Source organism: Anastrepha ludens, chromosome 3, assembly GCF_028408465.1.
Source record: "Anastrepha ludens isolate Willacy chromosome 3, idAnaLude1.1, whole genome shotgun sequence".
Taxonomy (NCBI): domain Eukaryota; kingdom Metazoa; phylum Arthropoda; class Insecta; order Diptera; family Tephritidae; genus Anastrepha; species Anastrepha ludens.
The window spans coordinates 50,198,871-50,226,790 of record NC_071499.1 but is presented as its reverse complement, the minus strand read 5'-3'; the positions used below and the strand labels follow the sequence as shown (position 1 = coordinate 50,226,790).

The 27,920-nt window shown below is 32.0% G+C and overlaps 1 protein-coding gene across 3 annotated transcripts in view; it reads left to right on the top strand.

The window, feature by feature from the left end:
• Positions 1–27,920, top strand: part of LOC128857915 (putative exonuclease GOR) — a 90,332-nt gene that overhangs the window by 28,324 nt on the left and 34,088 nt on the right. For 2 of the 3 annotated variants that reach the window (XM_054093756.1, XM_054093755.1), the window contains one exon: positions 23,322–23,681. In XM_054093756.1, coding sequence (XP_053949731.1) covers positions 23,322–23,681 — 360 coding nt within the window. Of the gene's footprint in view, positions 1–14,227; positions 14,514–23,321; positions 23,682–27,920 lie in introns of those variants that run through there. The other variant, XM_054093757.1, reaches the window with a different exon arrangement.

Sequence of the window (27,920 nt, the reverse complement as noted above, 5' to 3'; positions counted from 1 at the left end):
AGTAAGAATATATAAGTAATATTTTGAATAGAAAAAGGACTAATAGTCTCATAAAGTTGTGGTCAAGAAAGTTGCGTGAATCTACCTGGCACTCAAAAAGAGCCCAATTACGCCAAAAGTAAAAAAAACAAAACGATTGTGAGCTCAAAAAAAAAAAGAAGCAAATTTGTATTATGACACCATTGGGAATGTCCGATTGCATTGCTTTGCTGACAAATGGATCGTGCGCATGCGGAAATATCTTGAAATGCAGTTGTTTTCAAACTGTTGGCGCGCATGCGCAAATATCCTGACATAAGTTGTTTTCAAACTGTTGTTTACTTGGAGTGCCACTGTAATGCTGCATTTGCTAAACAAAGGACGGGAATCCCAACAAACATGAAGTTTAGGAATGATTAGAAAATTCGAAAAAAAAACAAAAATCGAATTCAAATATGTGACCAAGGTAGGGGTTTAGAAGAGGATTAGATAAACTATCGAGTATTATTGCATTCTTTACAAAAAGGAGTCTTAGTAGTCGAGTATGATTTTCACTTAAAGTAATTACTCGTTGCATTTGGCACCTTAATCCCATGTCGATGGGTAGGCGCATATTTCCACTATATAACGCCGATAGAAAATTAGAAAAAATTCATAAGGCATATTCTAAGCTTTAAGTAAACATATCCGTTGTTTTCATGAGAAAAATGTGTACAAAATATTTTCAGCAATGCATTTTTTTATAAAATAGTAAAAACCATGACTTTTAAGGTGTCTGCATATCAATGCCCGCAACTGTATGAAATGTCGATGCATACATACACATACATACATACATACATACATACATACATACATATGTATGTATTTCGAGATCGGAACTAAAAACTAAAAAATAAGCCACTAGCAACTTGACAGGACATAAACATCGAGAAATATTTCAAAACTAATTTCTAAAAATACCTAAACACTACTGAACACGCATACATACATACATACATATATAGTTGTAGCAATGAATGTTTGTTTTTATGTTGCGTATAAATTCATAATCAAATGTTTAATGTTAGTTCGTGGAAATTTTTTAAATGATCTCCATTGATAAACAACAGCCTGGCACATTGGCTGAGCACAACAATGCGTGTGAGTCTATTAAAAATCGTACAATTCCCTTGATTTTCAAATAATCAAATAGTTGGCTCGGCTCGTCTATGTTTGTGATTTTATTGAGTTTAAAAAATTTTTGGTGAAAAACAAATTTATACTTTATAAACAAAATTGTAGATGCTATTCGCCTAAATAACGCAATCGAAACATATGAATCACTTGGTGATTTTTTCCTTTTTTCCAACTCGTCTCTTTAAGAGTTCATCATATAATCGAATACCGAATACCAAACAGTGCCACTCGAAATTTCGCTAACGTCACTTTCTTCGTTAACATTGTCAATCACGTCTAACATGATTTACCAGCTTACGATTTCATTCAGCATAGCGCCCGCCTCCTCACTTCATCTTTTCTTTAATTCAAACATGTTGCTGTAGTCTTCTTCATCAATTTTTAGATGATTAAGATTTTCGAAAAAAAAACAAAAAAAAAAACAAAAATGCGACGTACCAGTTCGTACCTGGCGTCTACGACAAATCGAACAAATTTCTTCAAGTTTTTGTTTCATTGCATTTTTCTCTGATTTTTATGTGTTTATATTTTTTGTTATTATCTATGGCACACACAGGCATACAAACACAAATAGCCGACCGGTTACCATTCGGCTGCTGTGAGTTGAATGAAATGCTTTTATTGCTGTGTTATTTTTTTCTATTGATTTTGAGTTTTGTGTTGGCCGAATTAGAATTTTCGGAGGAACGTAAAAAATTCTTGTCATATTATTGTTTTTAATGTTAAGATTTTTGTTTTGCTGTCGTTTTTTTTCATATTATGCAAATTTATTTATTTTTTTCGTTACGGTTCTTGTTTGTTATTGTCTTCATTGTAGCGACCTTTGTATTTTACTGACGTTTGGTGACGTTATTCGGTTCTCACTATATTTTCAGTTTTTTATTTTTATCTTTTTATTTTTTTTAGAAATTTTTTTTTAAGAACCACTATAGTGTAATAATAGAAGTGTGTCAGGTAGCAAGGGCGTTCCCTTTCAGTACGCAGTTAAACAGTAATTTTTTTTTCGTTCTGCCTCATTTTTTTAGTATATTTTTAAAAATTAAAATAAGAAAAGAGCCGTAAGCCCTGGCAGCTAGTGCTCCTTTTTTATTGTAAAATAATAATTTATTGTTATTTTCCTTATATTAAATAAATAAATAAATAAAATAAGAAAACGTCAACGTTCATTAAACTGGCTGGCACATTTTTTATTATTGCACTATGAGAAACACCTCAATCTGCAAAGAAAAAACACATACAGCCAGCGTCAACAGAAAGTGTAAACCACATTTTTTTTCCTTGTTCACTCCTCTCGGGAGCATAGGGCCTCGATAAAACTTGTCTTGCGTTGGTTTCGTTAATCTATTTGATTTCTGACAGGGTAGGTGATTAACCTGCCGCTGTCAGTCCACCTGTCGTTGCTTGGGATCAACACATTCTTACTGCTTGGACCGCCATCTGTGTGTCACATTTTTCTGGCAAAAGGATCGCACAGATGGTTGGGGACTTCGCTAAAGTGGTGTGTCTGCGCTATTACCGCGACTGCCCGCTTCCTCTTGCTGGCGCCACTGACGCAATGTGTAACTTTGTGTTTTTCTTTATTTTTGCTTGTTTTAGCAGCCACAATGCAAATAATGAGCTGACTATTGTGCCGGAGGAGTAAAGATGGAAAGGATAGGTTTTTTGGGTTTGAGGAATGAGATTTAAAAATTTTTTATTTATTAGAAACAAGGAACGTAGGTGAATTTGGAAAAGTGCGTGGACCGTGCTTTACGTGGAATTCGAACCCACAACCTCTGGGATGGCAGGCTAGTACACTTATGCTAGACTACCGAGGCCGCTTATTTTGTGCTTAACTGGATGAAAAAAACCTTCACTTTTGATAGCTCTAAGAAAATGAATTTTTACCAATCAAGTTGAGTCCGATTTCGGTACTCTTTTGCTAATCTCATACGATTCCTTTACATGTTTGTAATCAAAAGTGCTTCGCTGGTGCTTCTTTGAAGGTTCAAGCTAGGCTAGTTCTACGTACTAACTGCGGTGCTTCATAATTCGTGTAAACAAGTTTTCTATGAATCTACCTCCTATTGTTGTCAGCTGTTTTCAAACGATTACTTAAATTAGTGCACTCTGTTAAACGACTTTCCCTGGAACTGGTGCATTGGTTAGCCCCTAAACCTTTTCTTCTTTTTATTCTTAGAATGGCTTGTGCTTCTGGAATTTTTTAAATATGTACCTGTTACAAAATAAGTATCAAGAGCGAGCAGGTATTTATATGCAAGTAAAATAAGTGTTTTCCCACTGATTCTTATTTTATTGCTTGCAGCTGTGTCTACGCACATCTAAATATGTACATACATACAAAATTTTTCTATATAATAAATTAATTAAAAGAATATCGAATGAATGAAAGGCATTTCTTTGTCAAGTAGAAATAAAATTTCCGTATTTTACGCATTCATGCAACGTCGCTGTCGTGAGGGTCACCTTATGACAAATGTTGGCAAAATGCGTAGAAAATTCGAAATATTATCACTAAAAACAAAATAAGAACCAATATAAATGAATTTGAGATTGGCTATTAAAATATATATATGCAGCATACATACATACGAGTGTACAAAAAAAATATTTTATTTAGCGCCATGTCCTATGAGTGAATTGAGCTCGAGCATTACGCTGCTTGCAAGCAGTGAATCATTTTTATGGGAAGCTGTCGTAATACTCGCATACTCAGAGGTTTGCCATTGCCCGCCTAACAGCCTAACAGCTTCTTCAATTGATTATTGTATCATGTGTATGGTGGACATCGCATCCAGAATCAATAGAAGCGTAGTCACGCACTTATCTGCTTGTCCATGACAGCCTACGAGTGTGACATATTTTTTATTTAAAACAGATGAAAAAAAAAATACTAGAAAAAAATGCTACAGTTGATTTATGTGCAAACGAGCAAAAATTCACAGAAGACCAACCGCAAATGATTTGTGTGGGACAAAATGACTTCTCAAAAAAAAAAAATAGCACACCAAAACAAACGGCGCAAGGAAGTGTATACGTCAAAAATTAAAAGTAAATACATTTTTAAATTTATGTGCGCAACATTTTAATTTAATTGGTATGCGATTCGTGGTTACATTAAAGTCATATTCTCGTAGGATGTGCAAATTGGCATGCATGCAAATGTCACGCGCGGAAATATATAGAAAAGGTTATAAATTTTATTTAATTACCATTAAATACTTTGTTATAAAGTGGCATGATTTTCCAAACAGTTTTAGTGTCGTACATTTTACCTAATAATATTTTGAAAGCAGCTGTTTTTTTTAAATGTCTATGAAACTTTCAACTAAACGCTCGAAGGCTTTGTTATTGTATGGAGAGCTTTCAGCGTTGGCTGCTACGAACTGAAATACATTTTATGCTTCAATGCAGCTGGCCTTAAGCACAAGATGGCGCAAAATTAAGCACCCTATGGGAAGATTTATAATTTCTGCCAGTAGCGTTTTACGTCAATAATATTTGACACTTGTAAACAGACAGGTGGAATATAGAAACAGAGCGCGCAATTGAGCGCGTAAGGCTCCGAATAAAGAATTTCATCACTCAAAGTCATGTGTTTCTTCTTCTACTTCTTCTTTATCTTTTATTATAGGCTTCTTGTTTTCTTCACGCGATATAAATTACATTTCATTATAAATAAAAAAATATAAAAAATTGGCGCGTTCACTTCTGTTAAGTGTTGGGCAGAACTTCTCCTTCTATTTGTGGTGTGCGTTTTGATGTTTTCCCACAAATGGAAGAATCTACATACAGTTTTTAGCTGGCTCCAAACGGCAAATGGTTTTTATGAGGAGCTTTTTCATGGCAGTAAAATACACTCGTAGGTTTGCCATTGCCTGCCGAAGGGTGACCGCTATTAGAAATGCTATTATTTGATGTTCACGCACGGAGATTCGAAAATGCGCACTCCCGAATGGTAGTCACACACCAACTTATTCGGCTACGGTGGCTACCACATTCCGTTACACGAGTAAACTTAAAATCCACTAAACTCGCAGTTCCAATATATTAAAATAAAGGGTGGTTAAGTTTCAAGGGCCGGTGTTGATTTTGAATAAAATACAATTTTTTTTAGGAAATTATTGTAATTTCTCTTTATTATGATAATATTGGTATGGCTCAATTACGTATGGAACAAAATATCGGCCAAGTGGCTGCCGCGGCCATTGTATGTAAGCAATTTTTTAATGAATTAGAAAATCTCAGTATCGTGGAAATCAGGGATTTTCTAAAGTTTTTAAAAAGTACGCACTAGTTTTAAAAGAGATAAGTACAAGTTCCACACGCGGCATCACAATGGGCTACGAGCCTGAATGTGCCTTCCAGTGGGCAACCGCTTCACCCCAATCTAACCTATAAATTTACACTGAGATATTTAATATCTCGCTTGGGCACAATTTTCAAATTTTCAGCAAAAGTTGTCATACATATTGTGGGACTTTCAACGGCACACTTTCATTAAAAAGAAAAACACAATGCGCAATGCACACCAATAAAAAATCGCATATCTACTTTATATTTACTTTCATATTTCGCTCGAACTTTAAACTTTGCGTGTGTGAACATTTTCTTGCTTTCTTTCTCAGCTTTTCATCTAAGCAATTCAATACAATAATAAAAAGTTGCCTGCATATAAAAAAATGGATTGCTTTGCTCTATAAAATTATTGCAAAAGAAAGTAACCCAGAACACGAATTATTGCTAACAAATGTATAAAAGAAAATGAGGTCAAAAGCGAAGTGTCTAAGCAGACAAACACACACACACTCTCAAGAAATTTGCATTAGCTATTAAATGTTTATTGTTTCAATATTTCACTTGGACTTGTGTCTTTGAAGTGCAGTAAATTTTTTAGTATGCAACAATTGAACTGATGCTTGGACGTTAATATGATACATATTTATATACTACATGTGCTCACATATACATGCATACATGTATGTGTGTCTGCACTTATGAGCAACACAACTTTGCTGAAAACTGGCTCAAATAATTAATTGAAAATTGCGCCAATAAAATTTCCTGCATTTTCTTAAATTCAATTCCGAAGCAAAAAAAAAAAAAACCAAAAAATTGTTAATGCTAACGAAAACAAAAAACAAACAATGATCGAGTGCAAAAGCAATGAAAAAGCTTAACTGCACACCACCTCACTTAAAGGCTGGTCGCAAACAAGTGGCCTCATGCATGGAATTTTTAGGTATTTTTTTTCTTTTTCCTTGTTCACTCCTCTTGGGAGCATAGGGCCTCGACAACACTCTTCCATCATACATCCATCCTTAAGGTTTTTGCACTGTCCCATGATATGTCGGCATCTGCTTGTTCGCGCAGCATCGATCTTCTCCAAGGGTTTTTTGGTCGATCGCGACCACTGCTCCTTTGCGGGTTCCAGTCCAGTGGCAATCTCGTGATATTTCGTCGTCAGTAAATTTTTATCGCAAAAATCCCAATTTTTGAGAAAAGTAAAGTTTTAATTTATTTTATTTTATTCAAGTAAAAATTAGTCAATAAACACAAATCGTCTTACCGATTAGTACAGATGTTTTAACAAATACTTTTTTATTCCTTTGTTTGCAATAGTTGAGCTATAAACCTTTGCAACACCTTTTTCTTATGAAACAACTGAGCTTGTTTTTGGCGGAGAATTGAGTTTTTAAAGTGCGAAAAAATAACAGGCAAGAACGATCCGACACCCTAAGCAGTTTGCCTGGAGGATAAATAGAAAGTCTGAAGTATTCATGATATGTCATAAGTTTTGATTAAGGAAATTGATTTTTTTTTTATGCTAAACTGTTTATTAAAACTCGCATCACGAACTATATTTAACACGACTTCAACAGCATTGGTAACACTACGGACCCTTGTGGTCTATGCAGATTACTTGCAGAAAATGTTTCTATTTCTATTAAGGGGTTAGGGGTAGTCAGAGGCCCGAAAAAATGATGATTTTTAATAATTTTTTTTTTTGCTAGTCAATTGTTTTATTTTACAAAAATAAAAACATAGTTTCAAAACATTATATTTCGACATGACTTTACCAAATTTTCACAAAAAAAAAAAAGAAAAAATTAATAATTGTAAAATATATCGCTGTTTGTGTGGAGCCCGTTTCTCCAGAAGTCCCTTGCGGTGATCACCACATGTCCTTGGTGATTCAGCTAAAATCAATCGGGCAAGAGAAATTAGTTTTATTCATAGATAATCTTGTGCCTGATCGAAGCTTTGTTTTTTCTTCCAAAATTAACAATATGGCGGCCTTAGGAAATATTCGAGAAATAAACGAAAACCCTTCGATCAGGCACGAGCTTTTTATGTTTTTTAAAAGCAGTATATATTTTATTGAAATCTACCAAGCGGTTTTTAAGTTACAGTGCTCACCAGTTAAAAAAACATAGTTTTGAGAAAAATGCATTTAAAGTTTTGCTATCGATTTATGGAGCGCCCGAGCGGCTTTAAAATTATTTTATATAGGCAATTGCTTCTTTATTATATGAATACTACTTACACTCAGGTATTTGTTTGTATGTTTGTAGCACAAACTCTTTCAGGTGAAGTTTGGCTTTTGTTCAGGAGCTGCGAATACAACTGCTGTGAATTCTATTCATACATGTGTCTGCGCATACTTACATACATACAATTAGAAATATATTGTTTTTATTTTCTTTACCCGTAATAGCAATGGGAAGCTGCTTAGTATTATAAGTATGCATACATATTTATGGAAAATGTGTGGGAAAAGTAAAAGCGAAAGAAAAAAAATGCGGTGAAAGTGTGTCTGCCTCTTGTGGGAAAAACTTATTTGAACTTCGAATAATTTATGCACACAAACGAACATACATGCACATTCACATTGTGTTCTTTATCATTACACACTGGGTTATTCCAATTTCCATTAAATGTGAAGCGCTACAAGTAGTTAGTCATAGCCTTAGCTATGAAGATTTTCCTATTGCATGGTAAAATTATATGGCACGTCTTAGCTAAGTACCAAGGAAAAATCGTCTTAGTATTAAGAGAGATACAACAAAATTATGCTCCAGCTTGATAACGCTTGGACTCAGATTGAAAAAGGCGTGAAAACATACTTAGGAACACTAAAATTTCTGGTTTTATTTTACCCGCCGTTCTCGCCAGACTTTGCTCCATTCGACTATCATTAGTCTCGTGCCCATTGGCTCATGCTCTCCCATTTTCACATCTATGACATAGTAAACGCGTGGATTTTTGTATTTTGCTCACCTTCTGACCCCATTTCTTTGCACTCATTTTTTTTTTCTATGACAATGCTTTCATCCATCCCACTCATAGCAAATTACCCTAATCACTTTTCATTTATGTCAGCTGCCTATCTACTATGCAAACATACGTACTGTCATATTCTGTTTGTATATAGTCAGCCCACTTTTTTTTAAAGATTCTCCACTCACTACGCGACACTCAACTATTCACCGCATTTTTGTTTCATTAGTTTTGACATTTGGCATAATTTTCTTTCGGCAAGCTTACGCGACGAACATACAAAAATACCTACTTAAATGAATATTATTTTAAAGTAAATTTAGTTTAAAAATAGTTGTACTCGTATTCAAAACAAATAAATAGTGTTTGAAGGAAACATTGACTCACCTATCATGCGGCTTTTTCCGCCCATTCGCCCAGCGCAGTGCACTGGCACTTAAGTTGCGGGAAAACGCCCGTGATACTGCGCCTACTGCTGCTTCTCGCTGTGCTAATAGCTTCATTAATAACGACAGCCAACTTATCGCTGATTTTACATATCGCTAGCCATACAATGATGCTGTTGTCGTGTTTGTGCGCTACCAAATTTTAAAATTTTTCAATTAAATCACACTTCCACACACCAAATTATTACACTAATTTTGGGGCACCCATCACATGTCGCTGCTTGCTGCAGTTCAGCTTGAATGCTGCTTTTGTTTTATGCTAATTTTTATTTCAATTATTTATTCTTTATTGTTATTTATCTAAGGTTGTTGTTGCTCTCTTCTGCCTAAATTGCTTTCGGGCATATTTTGTTGGACGTTGAGGATTTGCTTTGAAATTAGATTTGAAAATGGAAAGTGAAAAGTCAAAAGTGTTGAAACAAATGCAGAAAATTATAAATATTTGCGGTGTTTATTTATGAATTTGACTGCTTCTAAAAATAAATGCATAACTTGGCCACTTTTTCTTTCAAGTTGGGAATTCATTTAGTATTTAAGTTTGTTTAGTTTGCCGTTGATACCCATAAGCCTTTTTGATTTATGCACATAGTTTATATTATATGTTTGTAAATAGAAAAAACAAAAATCATAAATATTTTGAAAAATTCTTGTATGTGAGTACGAATGTGAGAAAAGTGTGTGTGTAGGAGATTTGGCAAAGATCGAATGGGTTATTGCGTGTGTGGCGAGGCACAAAGCGGCACGTGAGTGTGTCATAAGCGTTTGACGTTAAGGGGCAAACAAAAACCAAAAACAAAAAATGAATTATTTGCAAATGTACGTAGATTTGCGCCCAATATAGAGATACATTTAAAATTTTGCATTGTTAATTATAAAAGTTGTGGGAGAATAGCTGGGTTTTACTGAATTTTGTTTTTTTATATGGGAACAAAATTTTTATAAAATATTTTTTATTCTACATTTTGGCACGTATTTTATATATTAAAAATGATTCAAAAATATGAGAATGAATTCATCACAGCACATATTATACATAATTGAAAATTGTCTGTGTTATAAGAAAAAAATGTCCCTTTAATTTACGACTTTGTCATTAAAACGAAAACGGATTCAATTATTCAGTGATCTTCAAAGTATGTTGCATAAGAACAAACCTACAACCATACATGCAACATTTTTGATGAAATATGAGGTGGCGCAAAATTAATCACCCTATCGTAAGATTTATAATTTTTGTAAATTTCGTCGAACATCTGCCATATTTCACAATTGTGACCCAAACAGCTGCAGTATACAAAGAGACCAACAATTGAATGCATAATAGTCACAATATACATAGATTTCCATGACTCAAAATCATTGTTTTATTTTTGATAGGCCGAGCTTGGAATTCCTTTAAATTTTTGTTATCTTATAGTCCCTGTTAAGTTAGGTTAGGTTAGGTGAAGTGGCTGCCCTTATTCAGAAAAAATGGGTGATTAATTTTGCGCCACCTTGTACACACACTCCAATGTTTCTCCAAATCGTCCAAACTTTTTTGATAAGCCAAGCTTGGAATTTCTTTCAACTTTTTTTTATCTTATAGTCCCTGTTAGGTTAGATTACGTGAAGTGGCTGCCCTTCGACGGAACTATCCCATCCTTACTCTACTTGATCTTCTGTAAGCCATTGTGTGGCCTTTAAAAAGGATGGCTGTACTAGCTATTTTGAATCTCGCAACATCCGCAATGTTGTCCAGAAAAGCGAGACCGAGCAGTTTCAACCGTCTTCTACCCAGAGCTATGCACCCGCATAGGGAAACAGGAAACAGATGTTAACAAATTCAATAATGCATAACACATTTTAGAGTCCTTTGTTAACCAGAAGCTGTTAGAAAATCTTGTATAAAATATTTTTCTTTTAATAGTAGAAATGTGCAAGATAAAACATGAATGCACAGACAGGCAACAGAAATTTAAACCTTTCTCCATTTGTATATTAGCATATTTGGGGCAGGTAGCAGCTGCACTAATTACCTCATTATTTGTAAATACCAAGCATTTCTTTGGGATTTTCCCGTGTCGTTAGTCTGTTTTTCCAATACTTTCAATTCTTTGTTGTTTTCGCGTTATCACACGCCTACCTGCTCAAATGCGTCCACATGAATAATGTCACAAGTAGCATTCCGCCCGATGCCAAGTGCATTACTACCACTCCAACTACAAAGGGCACTTATAATTGTTTTTGACTACGGCTTTGAGCTACTGCTTCGTCTTCGGTTTCGCTGCCACTCTGTTTCCAGGCAAAGCCAGCTTGTATTGGGCACCTTTAACGGGGGCATCTCCTCCAGACAACGAGTTTTTCTATAATTTTTTGAAAAACTGAGAGTACTTATTATATTGTATTAAAATAAATTACATATGTATTTATATTCATGCTTAAATGAATATACAAAATTTATTTGTAATAAAAAAAAAATAGCGGCGCTACATCTGCTCAAACGTGGCTCCTTTAATTTACGCCTGGAATGTACAGCCGCTCATCACTTCACTGACTTTATAGAAACTTTTTAGACTTTCTATTCACCTTAGAGCATTGAAAAGATATTCTTTAGATTTTACAAAAAATTATGAAGCCAAAAACAAAAAAAAAAAAAACAAGGACCAAGGACCAAAAAGTTTGAACAATAATCTTAAATAAGTACATTTGTACGTATTTATGTGTATTGCAGTTTTTTCGTAGTTTATGTTTCCCGTTCTGCTTTCTGTTGAAATATTTATATTAATTAAAATTTAGTGCACTACCTCCATTTCTAATATACGTACATACATACATATATGCATAAAAATATATGCATATGTACGTGCATATACATATATGAATTCTCAACCCTTTGTTTTTTCTGTTACTTGTTTTTTTTCTAGAAATACTCCATATCTGAAAAATGCCACCAGCTCCACATCCGTTCAGTTTTGTCTGCTGCAGGCATTCATAAATCACGTAAATTGCATAGTAAACTTCTAAAATGCTAGTTCCTATTGCATCGCAATACATACATACATACATACATATGCACTCACATAATTGCGTAGTATTGCAAGTGAACGATAATTGAAAATTTCCAATGCAAATAGTTTCTCATTGTCTATCGGAATAGTTTGTAATTGCAAATAAATGTCGAAATTTGCATAAACAAGTCCGCTGGCGAAGTTTTAATGAATATTTATGGTGGCAGTTATGCATAAATGAATTTGCATGTATGTATGTATGCGAGGAGGCTCATGTGCAGTGGGATGTACATACATATGCACATGTGTAGGCTTTCTTATTTTGGACACACCGGACAACGAAAAAGTAACAGTAATACTGCATACATATGTATGTATGTATGCTCACATCATATGAGTCATGTGGTTGTATTTCTATCTAATTATGTATGTACATATGTATCCCTCTCCATTTCAAACAAGTCAATAGTGACCAGGCTTGAAACCCAGGATGGACGTACGTCACACATCAAATTATAGGGAAAGTAATTCTCTAATAGCGGTCGCCTCTGAGTATGCAAGAGCTAGGTTGGGTTAGGCTATACTGGCTGGCCGAAGCCACGAAGAGACCATTATAGTCCATAGCGATACCAGATCAGAGTCATATTTAGCGAAAATATGCATCACTCAAGATGCGCGTACTGTTCGCGAATTTTAGGAGTCGCTCGAGTTCCAGCTCAGGGATAGATTCCAGCCTTTCAAAGCTGTAAGCATGCAAGAGCTAAGCCTCTTAAGTATTAGGTTCTCGCTGTTTTTTGATAAAAATACAACTTTATTCTGAAAAAATGGTTACAAGTGAATCATTGAGAGTATTACCCATCGCTGGTTACTACTTTTTCCCATCTTTCTGGTAGATCTCTTATACCGTCGCGGCAAAACTGTTTATCTCTTGAGGCTATCCACGGATCAAGCCATTTTTGATGTCTTAATATGAAACCAGGTAGGTTTTAACGGGTTTGGCAACGTGAGGCCGATCGTTTTCAAGTATTTCCAAGCGCTTTAAATTTTACTTGCCTGTGCCGTGCGCTTGCCGTGTCAGTGGCGTGATATGTGAATTCACTCCTAAACGTCTGTAGCGTGGCCGTCATCCTGTAAAAAGCGTATCACTGCATTCATGCTATCTCACTCGCACTCACTATCGCACTCTCGCGATCACTTTGAATGCACTTTAAATGACAAAAGCGGCAGTAAATTCGCCGTCGCTACATGAGAAACGATTCTAGAATACAAAAACGAAAACAAAGAAATAATATACAAAAAAATATTAATTACTTCATTTTTGTGTTCATTTCAAGTGGGTTCATTTGAAGTATAAAGGATATTTCTCCTTCGCGTTCAATTTTAATGGTTATGCAATTCCTACTAAATGGAATGACAAAAGTGAAAGTAAAATTCGCCCTTGCTATGGGTTACCTTACGTGGGTTACCTGTTTTAGTTATCAACAAGGTTATACAAAAAAACAAAAGATATGTCTGACAGGTTTTCCCAGATTTTCCTCGAATTTCAACCTTGAAAGAAAAAGTGGTTTTGGTTGGCGGTTGTTATTATACGCGCACGCACTTGTGCGAAAGGGTGTTCTAATTTTACGAAACATGTTAAAGGTGACAGGTGTAGATATATTTATATAAAAATATTCAGTGTAATGAGGCGGGTAGATATAGCCACGCCTGTCCGTCCGTCTGTCCGTATGCACGATAAGTCCAGCAAATTTTAATATAATATATTACAACGAAATTTGAGACACATATCACTCTTCGCCCCGGATAGTTTGGTATTGAAGGTAGTCGAAATCCATCAATAATGACGCCCACCTGCCATATAACGGTAATTTGCAAAAAGCGAGAAACCTGAATAATGAAAATATATACACGACGAACATAAAATTTTGAAAAAATATTGGCTGTGCCACGCCCTTTTTCGGGCACATGTGTGCATCTTGATTACTGTTCATTAAAACTCGCTCCAGTTTGAATGCACTTGTTGTTGCTCGCCACGTTCTTTGGTCCGACATAAAAAATATTGAGATCGTAACAAGTCCACGCCCACTTTTTATATGTTAAGACTAAACTTCTGTTCGCTCGTCTGCTGTTACAAGCAAAAACACTTTCCCATTCAAAACATTCTTTTGTCATTTCTTATGGCATTTGACCTTTTTTAATCACTTCAGTAAGTGCAACTCTTTTGTTTGAGGAGCATAGGTAAACGTCGCACGAAGCGCGGCTAGCAAGGAATAACCTTGCGAATAAAAACAGCAATTATTCTAAATCTCGCGCTTCTACCTGGAATTAATAGTACCTATATAAAAGGGCATACGCGGGATAAAACTTCATTCTACATTTGTACTCCGAGAAGTATAAGCTGATTTTAAAACGCGCCTTAAAATTTTGAAAAAAATTCTTCAATTTTGAACTCAGATTCACATTCGTCTCTTAAAGTTTTGAAATAGTTTTAAATTGTGATCTACATTCACGTTTTGAAAAGTTAAAAGATTTTAAACAGTTTTCTGAAAGTTGAAATTGTGACCAAAAACAAAAAAAAAAAAAAACACAAAAATGTATTTTCAATATTTCGCTCCTTGTGTTGCTACTTATGGAATTGTTGGTGAGTAAATGAAGTAATACTATTTAATTTTTATTAACAAGAAAACAAGTGAACTACGCATTGAAATACTTAAAAATGAAATATAATTTAATGAGTGCTCAATTATTAATTAATTAAATGAGTTTTTAAAAAAGTTTCCCTCAGAATTGTCTCTGATGATAGAAGAGTTTAAAATTAAAAAATCTACATAAAAATGTTTAAAAATTCGACTTTTATTTATTCGACCATTATTTTGATACTGTCAATAAAATTTTTTAACATTTTGAGTTGATTTTTTTTTTTTTTGAAAATTGATTTATTTTACAAAAAATTCGAGTATTTATTAATGAAATTAGTTTTTCAAAACATTTTACCTAAGAAACGCCTCAGATAATGGTAGATTTTAAGATTAGAAAATCTGCATAAAAATTTTGAAAAATTCGACTTCCAAAAATGCCACTATTTTGGTACTAACAATACAAATTTTAAACATTTTAAGCAAACTCATCTAGGTGAGTTGATTTTTTTTGAAAATTAGTTTTAAACTTTAATATCTTTTACAAAAAATTCGAGTTTTCCAAACATCCAGTATTTATTAATCAAATTAGCTTTTGAAAACATTTTTCCTATCACAGAAGAGTTTAAAATTAAAAAATCTGCAGAAAAATGTTTAAAAAATTCAACCAAAAAAGTCAGTATATACTTCGAATTTGTTAATAAAATTTTTAACATTTTTATACAAACATTTTAAACAAACTCATCTATAACTTGAAGTGATTTTTTATACAAAAAATTTTTAAAAACTAATTTCATTTAGAAAAAAACCAAGTATTTATATTTAAATAAAACTAGTTTTTAAAAACATTTTCTCTAAGAAACGCCTCAGATGATGGGAGATTTAAAGATTAGAAAATCTGCATAAAAATGTTGGAAAAATCTAGTTCCAAAAACGCAATTATTTTGGTACTATCAATAAAATTTTAAATATTTTAAACAAACTCATCTATTAGCGAAGTAGATTTTTTTTGAAAATTATTTTTAAACTTTAACTTCTTTTACAAAAAATTCGAGTTTTCCAAACATCGAGTATTTATTAATAAAATAAGTTTTTAAAAACATTTTTTCTTATGACAGTAGAGTTTAAAATTAAAAAATCTGCATACAAATGTTTAAAAATTCTACCAAAAATGTCATTACCTCGGATTTGTTAATAAAATTTTTAACATTTTTATGCAAACGTTTTAAACTAACTCATCTATAACTTGAACAAAAATTTTTTAAAAACTAATTTCCTTTAATTTACTAATTTCATTTAGAAAAAAATAGAATTTTCTAAAAATCAAGTAATTATGTATAAATAAAACTAGTTTTTAAAAACATTTTCTCTAAGAAACGTCTCAGATGATGGAAGATTTTAAGATTAGAAAATCTGCATAAAAATGTTGAAAAATTCAACTTCCAAAAAATGTCATTATTTTAATACCACTAATAAAATGTTTAAACATCTATTAGCTGCAGTGATTTTTTGGAATATATTTCTAAAAATTCTACTTCTAAAAACGCCATTTAACAAACTCTATTAGTTATGTTGATTTATTTGAAAATTAGTTTTAAAAACTAGCTTCATTTGGGAAAAATTCGAATTTTGAAAGAATCTTCAAATCAGTCCAGCTCTCAATATTTTTTGGCAATAATTTCCAGTACGTCTTAAAATATAGTAAGTTTCATAATTCCAGTGCAAAACTGTAACTTTTTGGCTTCGGCTTATATACTTACATATGTAGGTATGTATGTATGGAAGAATTTTTTTATACTTTTGTCGTAATCTAAATACAAAAGTCATATGCTTGGTTGTATTTACAATTTAGGTGCGCAATTGATAAGGCTCTCAATAAAACGAAAATTCATTGCGCAGTGCACGGAATTGAATTGAATAAATTGCGGCAGAATTACGGTGCAGACGGCAAACGCCATAAGCACATCAAGATTTTGATTAGTTTTGAATACTTTTTTTGGCTGCTTTCTTATTATATTTTTTTGTTTTATAGAAGTATAGCTCATTGTCTAACAAAAAGCATATAAGTTCAATTTTCCAATTTAATGAAAAGAAAAATTTCACAAAATTCCACAAACTTTACATCACAATTTCTCGGTTTTTAATTAGAATACAAGAATTTTTAGAAAAAATGCAAGTTAAAAGTTGCTAAGAGATGCGCGTTAGTTTTTTCTAATTATAAGAATTTTACTGACGTTGTTATGTACATACTTTTTTTGCATATAAATAAACGAAAATCGCCTTATGGATGGACGCGTAAATACAATTAATTTTTGAAGTAAAAAGTTTACCGCTTATACATTTTTTGTTAAATTGTAAAAAAATGTACGTGTAGAAAGAAACATTGTGCATCTGCAAAGAAGTTTCGTTTTCAATAATTTCTTTCTCAATAGAAATTATTTGCTGTATTCCACTTGAATCAAAAATCTTACACGGCTCACCCTTGTACGAGTGCACCCGCGCTATTTGGGATAATCTTAAAATCAATATTATGCGCTTAGTATGCCAGCGTTGTCGGGAAATCGACAAAAGCAAGGTAATCAACAAAACAAAATCATATCGCATACAAATTGCGTAGTCTTCATACAGTTAGTGAAGAAAGTTTTGGCGCTGTGTGTTTTGCTTCACAACATTTTTCATGGCAAATTTTTGAGTTAGTTTTATATAACAAAATAAATAGTTCATACAACAACCATATGTATTCCAGCTTCAAACTTTAGACAGCATTAAAAAGTGCATTAAATTTATAGCTTGTGGATTTTTTTACTCAGAATTTTAAAAGTTTTTTCTTACATGCGGTTTTAGAGCTCATTGAATTCCGGAATTAAAAAAAAAGCAATTAAAAGATTTTAACATTTGGTAAAACTGATACAAATTTCATGAATTCTTTTTTGATTTTCGAAAAAAAGTAAAACAAATGATTTTTTTTGTTTTTGTGTTTTTTTATTCCTTGATAATATATATATACTGTTATAGGTATGACACTTTAAAAAATACCTAAACAACTACTATACCACAAACACCTCTATGCACATATTATCCTCGCTTCTAACATTAATTAATAGCGAAAATTGCTAAAGAAATAAAAATCAAATCAAAACTTTTTTAACTCACTGTATATGCTGTATGAATGATTAACTTTTCGACGTCGTTCGATTTTGCTACGTGCTTTTTCCTATATTTAATTTGAGATATGTAACTTCCGTAAGTGAATATTCGACATGCACTTCAAGTAAACATGTTTTGGTTTTATTTTTCCAAAACGTATTTTTTTTTTATCTAGTACAACTCTAAAAATATATAGCGTATATATTTGCATAAAAGTGTAGTTATAAATGAGCAGTAGGCTCCTACTATGGTTTATGAGGATTCCAGCAAATATTGGCAAAATACACACACATACGTCATGGTCAACGCGGTGGTTTATTGTTGGTGTGCTTAGGGAGGAAATAATAGGGGTAAAAAGAAACATGACACCGCTTAATTATTTATCTTATCACAGAAGCCGATAAGGCAAGGAAGGAAGGCATGACATGAGTGCGTGTGTCATTATTTTATTATTTTTTTGTTTTTTGTCTCAATACATTTGCGACTACTATGCAACTTTAGTCATCTGCCTATTTCTGGGCGCCTAGCGTACGCACTGAAAAACTTATCGATTAAAATTTATGTTATTTGGAAATTAATGTAGACTAACGCTTTGACTTGTTGTAATTTGGGAGGGGCAGATAAGCTGTTGCCTCTCTCTCTCTCTCTCATATATGTGGGTAATGCATGTAGAAAGTTAAGGGTACTCGTAGGCATACTTTTATTTCAGTAGAATCTGTTCTATAGTTGGCAACGCATGAATTGATCAAATATCAGTGTACATGAAATATTCACATACACAGTGGACTCTCACCTAACGGCCAACTCTCTTAAGTGGGCACCTTCCATAAGCGGACATTTGTCCGCCTATGATTTGTGGTATATTCCTATATACAGTATTCAGAATATACCACAAATCATAGACGGACAAATTTGTCTGTCAATTAGGTGTTCGCTTAAGCGAGATTACACTTTACAAGTACATACACAATTACACATACACCTCAGTAACAGGAAGAAGATTGCAGTAGATTGAGTGAAAAGTATGCGTGGGTGACTGTTTAGCTTAGGGAGAGTGAGAATTGGTTGCAGAGAAGAAAAGTGAGAAGTTCATATAAAAGGTGTATATTAGATGGAGTCAGTCTCCATTAAAATAAGAAAAATTTGTAGCAATTATGACTCTTATTTATTAAGGACGTATTTTCTTCATAGCTTGTTTTATATGTGACCTAATTTCAAAATTCTATTTTTCTAATAAATCATTGTTGCACTACAAGGAAAAAATGCATTAATTATCAAAATGTTTAATTTTATGGAACTTAAAATCAAATTTAGAGAAGTAGAATTGACGTAGTTGAGAAGATATTTTGGCGATATTCCTTACATATATGTCGTCCCCTTAGTATTAAAATAGCCTATAAATTTTCTGATGTTTTGAGAAAATGAATTTCAAACTTTTTGTTGAAAGTAGCTTTCACTCAAATCTCGTTATGTCTGTAAATATTTATTATTTTTTGACTGACGTTTTGACCCACTTTGTGGAACTAGAATTTGAAAAAATTTTGACCACATATAAAATCGACGATGGAGAATCCAAAAATTCAATAAAAAAAATAGTAGCCTATGAGCACATAGGCTATTGTTATACTAAGGGGACGATATAGTACTATAAACTGACCTCCTAGTATGAGATGAGATTTGTAGAATTGTAGATATGGAGTAGTCTAATGCACCAAAAGCTCATATTTCAGAAAGAAATCATTCATAGTGCAGTGAATTACAATAGTTTTTAGGTGTAGAATTTCTCTAAAATTAAATTCATGTTACGAATTATCTCTTAAGATCCTATGTTTTTTTCGAATTCGCACTATTGCCCACAAATTCCGATACATGTAAATTAATTGCATATTTAATTACTAATTTATTATTAAATGGCATTTCTTTATAAATCAAAGTAGCCCGAAAAGTAACAATTTTGAATAATGAATCAGTTTTTTGCTTACTTATATAAAAATAAAAAAAAAAGTTAAACGTTAGAAATTAAAAAAATAGCAAAAGATAGCAAAAAAAAAAAATGGGAATTTCAATGTAGTTAAATAAAAAAATTCTTAGCGCCAGCTTTTGATTGTAGACGAATCTAATAACTGCAATAGCGCAAATAGCAGCAGCAAAAAACGCTAAAGGAATGTGTAGTGTAAATATCATATGAATGTGTGAATAATTAAATTAAAATTAAATTAAGTGAAGCGAAGAGAAATAGCTGGAGATTAAATATAAATATAAATAAAATTAAATCAACTGGTTTTTATATGTGTATGTATATATATGTGTATATGTATATGTATATATATATATGTTTATATATATAAATATGTAAATGTGTATGCATGTATGTATGTATGTATTATGGAATTTATTAAATTACATAAACAATTTTATCTCGTAAATAATATTTAGACAGCTTTGGCTTTCGGTTTTGTATTTAGATTAAGCGTGGAATAAAATATTTGTATTTAAATATAAAAAATGTATGACCGCCAGTAGAAATATCGCAATTCTAAAGCATTTAAAGTGTTGGCTCGCCTATTAAAAAGTGGTTGAGTTTTTTAGCGAAGTCTATTTTCCTATAAAAGTGACCAACAATTTATCAAGTTTCAATAATTAAAATTTTTTGCATGAAGGCACTTAGTAGCATAACGGTGCAGGTAGAGTTCCCAAATAAATTTATATATAAAATTAATGTAAATAAATTTAATTAAATTTATATGTTCTAGCAGCCAGTATGCTAATTAAGTAGGGGCTTATTGTATATACCCCTATGATAATGATAATAATAATAATAATAATAAATTTATATAATTAAATTAATTAAATATTTTCTGAAATATTAAAGTATTTATGTATGCGGATCTGTTTTTTTTTTTTTTTTTGACTAAATTGATATATTGGAAAATAACTTAAGGGGATAGATACCTGTAAACGGCCATATCGTCCCCTTAGTAATAAAATAGCCTATACATTTTTTGATGTTTTGAGAAAATTAATTTCAAACTTTTTGTCGAAAGTAGCTCTCACTCAAATCTCGCTATGTCTGTAAATATTTATTATTTTTTGACTGACGTTTTGACCCACTTTGTGGAACTAGAATTTGACAAAATTTTGACCACATATAAAATCGACGGTGGAGAATCCAAAAATTCAATAAAAAAATAATAGCCTATGAGCACATAGGCTATTGTTATACTAAGGGGACGATATTATCCCTGATTTGCTTTAAAATTATTTAAAATCCAGAAGTCAATACATTATTTTCAAAATTGGCATGCAGTTTATTTATACATTAAAATTATATAAAAATTTCTTTTTTTATTTTAATCATTTAAAATGTCGGATGCGCACTCAATTCTTCCAGGATGGTCGCAGCGAGGCCTCTCAATCGACGGGCAATGTAGCATCGGCGTCAGTCAAAATAAAAATAAAATCAAATAAAATAAAGAAAGAAATGAAATAAAATCAAAAAATTCAAATAAAATAAAATTAAAGAAAGCAAAAACAAATAAAATCTAATAAAATCAAGTAAAATAAAAAAAACTGAAATAAAATCAAAAAATTCAAATAAAACCAAATAAAATCAACTAAAATCAAATAAAATCAAGTAAAATCCCATAAAATCAAATTAAATCAAGCAAAATCAAATAAAATCTAATAAAATCAAATAAAATCAAACAAAATCAAAGTAAATCAATTGAAATAAAAAAATAAAAAAATTAAATCAAGTAAAATCCAATAAAATCAAATAGAATCAACTAAAATCAAATAAATCCACGTAAAATCAAATAAAATCAAACTAAACCAAGTAAAATCAAATAAAATCAAGCAAAATCATAGAAAATCAAATGAAATAAAAAAATAAAAAAATAAAATCAAGTAAAATCCAATAAAATCAAATAAAATCAAGTAAAATCAACTAAAATCAAATTAAATCAAATAAAATCAAGTAAAATCAAAAAAAATCAAGCAGAATCAAATAAAATCAGAGAAAATCAAACAAAATAAAAAAAAGTAAAATAAAATCAAATAAGGCCAAACAAAATCAGCTAAAATCAAATAAAATCAAATAAATCCACGTAAAATCAATTAAAATCAAACAAAATCAAGTAAAATCAAATAAAATCAAATAAATTCAAACAAAATAAAATAAAATCAAAGAAAATTCAATAAAATAAAATCAAATACAATCAAGTAAAATCAACTAAAATCACGTAAAATGACCTGAATACAAAAAAATAAATATTTTTTGGTTTATTAATGTCATAATTTCTATATGAATTAAACAAAAATGGGAAAAAAATCGCGGAATAAGATGCTTCAAAAAAACAACAAAAAATGAATTTTGGGGCGAATTTTTCCTACTATTTTTGCTACGAAAAAATTATTTTTTTGAAAAATTTTCGAAATTGTAAATTCACACAGAATGTTATATCATAAAAAAGATGTGTGCAAAATTTCATGGAGATCGGTCAATAACTTTTCGAGTTTTCGTGTACGCCAATTCGAAAAAATATAGTTTTGAGAAAAACGCGTCTAAAATTTTAATACAACGTAGCTATGCCTCTCCCAGCGCTCGAACGCAAAGAATAGAGTCGTCACGGTTGACGATCTATAATATAAGAAATACTTAAATTTACGTTCTAAAAATTTGTTGACATATTTTTAAAGGATTATATTAAAAAAAAAAATTTCGAATTTGTGCAGGTATCTGTCCCCTTAAAAAGATTTTCACTAACTTTCGTGATTTTCTAATCAAGTTGGCAACTTTTTCAGTTCATACAAATAATTGTAATTATGGTATGAATTCTTTTGTGGAAAATCATATTTTGGCCAGCCAGTATGAAGGGCTATAAAAAGCTAGCTTCAAAATATGAAACCATTCCCTATAAAATGGATAATTGGTTAATAAACTAAATTATGAGAATAAAATTTTGCAAATAGTGCTTAGTTGTTAGTTATTAGTTCACTGAAATAGTAGCTTATTTTGGAAAAAATTGGTTGAGTTCAAAAAAAACAATCCTTCTAGGTGTAATATATATTTACATACTACTACATGCATAATATATGTGTATATATGTATGTATGTATGTATGGGCATGTAAATAAGGCATATAAAAAGCATTTTTTATTTGAAACAAGAGTTTTCCAGCAGTCTGCTGTTATTAACCTGAATACAATGCAAACTTGTTTTGCCGCCAGCCAACTATTTGATACCGTAACACAAACCGTTAGCTATGCATTATTAGCATTCTTGTTCAACAATAATAACATCAATTTATTTTTGTTGTTATTTCTTTTGTTTTTTTTTTTGTGTTTTTACCGGTCTAGTTTTATGCTACTTTGCATATTTTGTTATTATTCGCCGAATTCTAAAGCTCACCAATAGAATCAACAGACAATGGCGCGATACGGCGCAAAGAACAATACGCGTAGTAAAAATGTTTATGCAAACAATGTTTGCTTTTTAAAAAGTTTCACAACAGCAACAACAAAAAAACTTACAAAAAAAAGTTGTGCTACTTTTTTGCGCTTTTACTTCTAGTTTTCTAGTTAAGACTGCATAATTTGTTCTTGTTAACTCTTAAACACAGTTTTCCTAATTTATTTCTCTCTCTTTTTCGTTTTCACTTTTGCAGTACCCAATGCGCAACATGTACCTGTTTATGGCGTCCACCCACCGACCCATAGATATTATCAGCCACACCAACACCTCAATAACGGCATGCAGTGCCATTATAAAGGCAACGTGTCGGATTCGTCGAGGGCTCGTAATAATCCGAATAACCAACGCCGAGTACCGGCACAGCAGCAGCAGCAGCAGCAGCCACAACCACAATACAATGCGAAACCTAGGAAGGCTCGTTTTAACAGTAAACGGCCAGACAATAATGGTGCGTCCACACAGAAACGTACAACCGATTTTGCAGCCGATGATTATTTCGCTCATCAAAGGGTATATACCTACAATCGACAGTATATGTCTTCACGCGCCGAAGGTGAGTCTACAAATATTTTTTTCACATTATTTCTAATTGGTTTGGATAATTTGACGAGTGATAGAGTACATAGAAATGAGTTCGAGTGGGAAAGTGAGAGTCAATAGTGGGGCTAGTGTGAGTGAGAAAGATGGAAGGTGTTATTTTAGAGTATAGAATTCTGCAGGGTTATTGAAGGATCGGGCAACCAATGCAATGAAGAATAATCGCTACATTTCGGTGTTACACTTTAAAATCTGGGGAAAAATGGGGGAGGGTCTTATTGACTATTGAGTCATGCGATATTCCATATATGTACATATGTACATATGAACGAGTATATGCCACAATATGTAGTATAAGCAAGCTTTATTAAGTATGTTGAGCGTTGTTTTTTCGGGCGCCTAGCATTAAAGTTTACATGGCATTCCCAAACAAAAGCAGCAACACTACGTCAAGAGGAAAAAAAGTGCGTGTAGCTTAGTACACATAACAGAAGTGAAACTTTCAAAGCAGACAAAGAAAGAGGGAGAGACCCGAGAGAGAATGAGAGTGAGAGAGAGAGAGAAAGAATATATATCTAAATAAATTCACAACATTTGCAGAGAATACAAATAGACAAAATTTACAAAATACGGATAAATTAGCAACCGCAAGGAAAAACTCAGGAAAAAAAGGCTAAAGTGTTTCTAAGATATATATATATATATGAGGTACAGCTCTCTCTCTCCTTTTTCTCTACGTTATATCTTTTTTCCCCTTTCGCGGAACGAAAAAGCCCAAAACGTTCCATGGCCTTGAAATTTTACTTTCCATTCTCGCTCGTCCATTGACGCCTAAAAAGTTTCACTTCAAAAATTCTTGAAGAATTATTATAGGTTTGCTCAAGTATTTTCGGACTAAAATCAATGAAGTGTAAAAGTTTATCTGATTAGCTTTTGTAAAAACTGAAATGCCCTTCAATTCCATTTCAGTCCCTTCAATTCCATTTCAGTCACTTCAATTCCATTTCAGCCCCTTCAATTCCATTTGATTATCTTCAATTCCATTTCAGTCCCTTCAATTTCATTCCAGTCCCGTCAATTCCATTTCAGCCCCTTCAATTCCATTTCAGTCCCTTCAACTCCATTTCAGTCCTTTCAATTGCATTTCAGTCCCTTCAATGGCATTTTTCAGTCCCTTCAATGGTATTTCAGTCCCTTCAATTTCATTTCATTCTCTTCAATTCCATTTCAGTCCCTTCAATTTCATTCCAGCCCCTTTAATTCCATTTCATTCTCTTCAATTCCATTTCAGACCCTTCAATTCCATTTCAGTCCCTTCAATCGCATTTTAGTACCTTCAATTTCATTCCAGTCCCTTCAATTCTATTTCCTTCCCTTCAATTTCATTCCAGTCTCTTCATTTCCATTTCATTTCACCTAATTTCCTATCACTTCAGATTTGACGTAATTGCCAGTTTTTGCGTAATAGCTGACATTCACAGCTAAAAATTGTTCAAATAAGAAATGAACACATTTAACTGCACGTCAATATTGACTATCAAAATCCAGATGGAAACAAAATTTAAATAAAATAAACTATTTGTGTCACACTTTACTTATCACATGCTAAAAATTCTCTATGAGTGTTCATGTACGTATATATATATGTATATATAGATAATGTTTTGAAAATTAAATGGGACAATTGCACACAAAGACAAAGACGACACAATGATGAAATATCAGATCGCAATTACAACAAGTTTTTTCAGTGAAATCGCAGTGGGCACCAAAGCAAGCAAAGAAGCAAATTAGGAAATGGAAAGATTTAGTAGCAATAAAAGCAAAGTTTCAGCCTTAAAAGAAATAAAAAAAGCGCTGAGTTTTTACGCTTCTAAAGACAAGACAAAATTTATTAAATATAAAAAACTAAGCCCGTCATAAAACAAAACAAAAATTTTCCTTGAAATGTCAAAAAACCAAGAAATCAATCAAGGCTTCGTAATATAATTCGTATGAAGAAATCGTAAAATAACTAAATTTGCAGCTGTTTACTCACTCTGGTCATCGTAAAATTCTTATCACAAAAATATTTTGAAAATACAAAAAAACTCGTAAAAACGTTTCAAGGCATTGCTAGCAAATATTATTTTTAAAATTGCAGCGTAAAATGACAAACGAAAATGATACCGCAAAACAAAAAAAAAAATGTATAAACAATTTCCTAGTAAACAAATACCAAAAGTGGCCTGACGAATTGGCGTAATGATTGACTGAAAATAGTCATAATATTTGCATATACATAAATAATATTTGCAAATGAGCATAGAAAATCGTATTGCGATAGGTAGAAATTATTAAAACAAAAATATTTCTAATCTAAAGAATTAATATGCATGTAATTTGGAGGTCATTCAGTAGAATATTGGCATATATGTATGTATATATGTATGTGTATATCAAAATTGATTTGCAAATTTTGTAATTGTACAAAAAAATTAATTTAAAATACGAAAAAAAAAAAAAAAATTAACTTAAAAGTTTTTTGTTGATAAAATCTTCCTATCATTTACCAAAAATATACAGATATCAAAAAATTTAATTCAAAATATGAAAAAAAAACAAAAAATTTTTAAAAAATTTTTTGTTCGAAAAATATTTTATATGAAAAAATTTAACCAATTATTAATTTCGATAAGACAATAGAACATCAATTAAAAAAAAAAGTAATAGATTCATCGCAGTGACTTGACGCAATGAGTCAGGAACTTAAATCACCTCTTTTGGTTAACAAAATCTGCGTTCATGTATTTTGTTTTTTACAATTCTTAACTAAATTGACTAGCTTTTGCGCGGCCAACAAGAAATATAAAAACACGTATTAGTCACCACTGACTAATGTGACTATTATATGATATTAGTTGGTATACTGGGTGATAAACGTTTTTTGCCACTTGGGAAAATATGCGACGAGGCAAAAGATAAAAATAAAATTAAAAATAAAAACAAAAATATCAACGTCATGCAAAAGTGCAAGTTGAAGTTAGCACTATGACTCAGCTAGTTGATATGGAAGCGGCACAAAATTAATCACCCAATCGGAAAATTTATAATTGTTGCAAATGGCGTCTTAGTGAATCATTTTTGAGCACCTAGAGTTCAAAATAAAGATTTTCATCACTCAAAACCATTTTTTTATTTAATAAGAAATCGAAAAAAATCGGTTGATTAATTTTGCGCCACCTTGCAATATACATAGGTATGCTAGAGTATTGGCATAAGAGTGAACTAAACTGCAAATAGATTAAAGTGAAAAAAGTGACAGCTTCCTTAAATTAAGAATTAGTCCAGCAGAGCACATAAGCAAATTAGAGTAAAAAAGATAATTTAAATGCAGGCTCTTTGATATCCAACAAAAACTGCTAGCATTTTTTACCTTTTACTCAGAATATACAAATTGAGCCAAAGCGAACTATTTATGCACAGCACGCAATATAAGTCAGACACTCGTTCAAGCATTACTTTTCCTAGAATTTCCATGCCTCCAACAACCAAAACAACCAACAACTAAAAAACCAAAAATACATTGTTTTCATACAAACGTCATGAAATTTTCAGCAACTTTGGAGACCAGAAAATAAAAATCTTTTTACCAAAAGAAGAAAAAACAAAAACAAACAACAATAAAATAAAAAGCATACACAGATTCACGCCCAGCATGCAATTAGACATCGGTTTGAATAGGTTTAATGCGAATAGACAAGCGTGGCTTCATAAATGACTGCCAAATGATGCGCAAAACCGGCGGACAACCCACCCATTCCGGTTTGAAGCATTTAAAATTTCATGCATGTATGTATGTATTTCTGCATATGTATGCATGTGCAAATGTTAAGGCATAGATTATTTTCTAATTAAGTTATGCACGAAATGCAGATAACGTATAAGCATATGAAATTCCAAATTCTCGTATTGAGAGCAGCAAAAAAGTGTTTAAGTGTCTGCAACAAAGTAGTTAAAAAGTATTTCGGAAACATTGAACTCAGTAAGGTAATTTTGTTAGGCGTGTTTCAAAGCTGGCTAACTTTATAGGTAAGCTACGAGTAGTGCTATACGGATTGGGCGTGAAGTGCTAAGCATTTTTTGTTTTTTACTTTATAGTCTCAAAACGAGAAGAAAAAAAAAATATATATATATTACTATTTACATACTTGCTGCAACAACGTCAATGACATTTTGTTGTATATATTTAAGTATGCAAAAATCACCAGCAGCT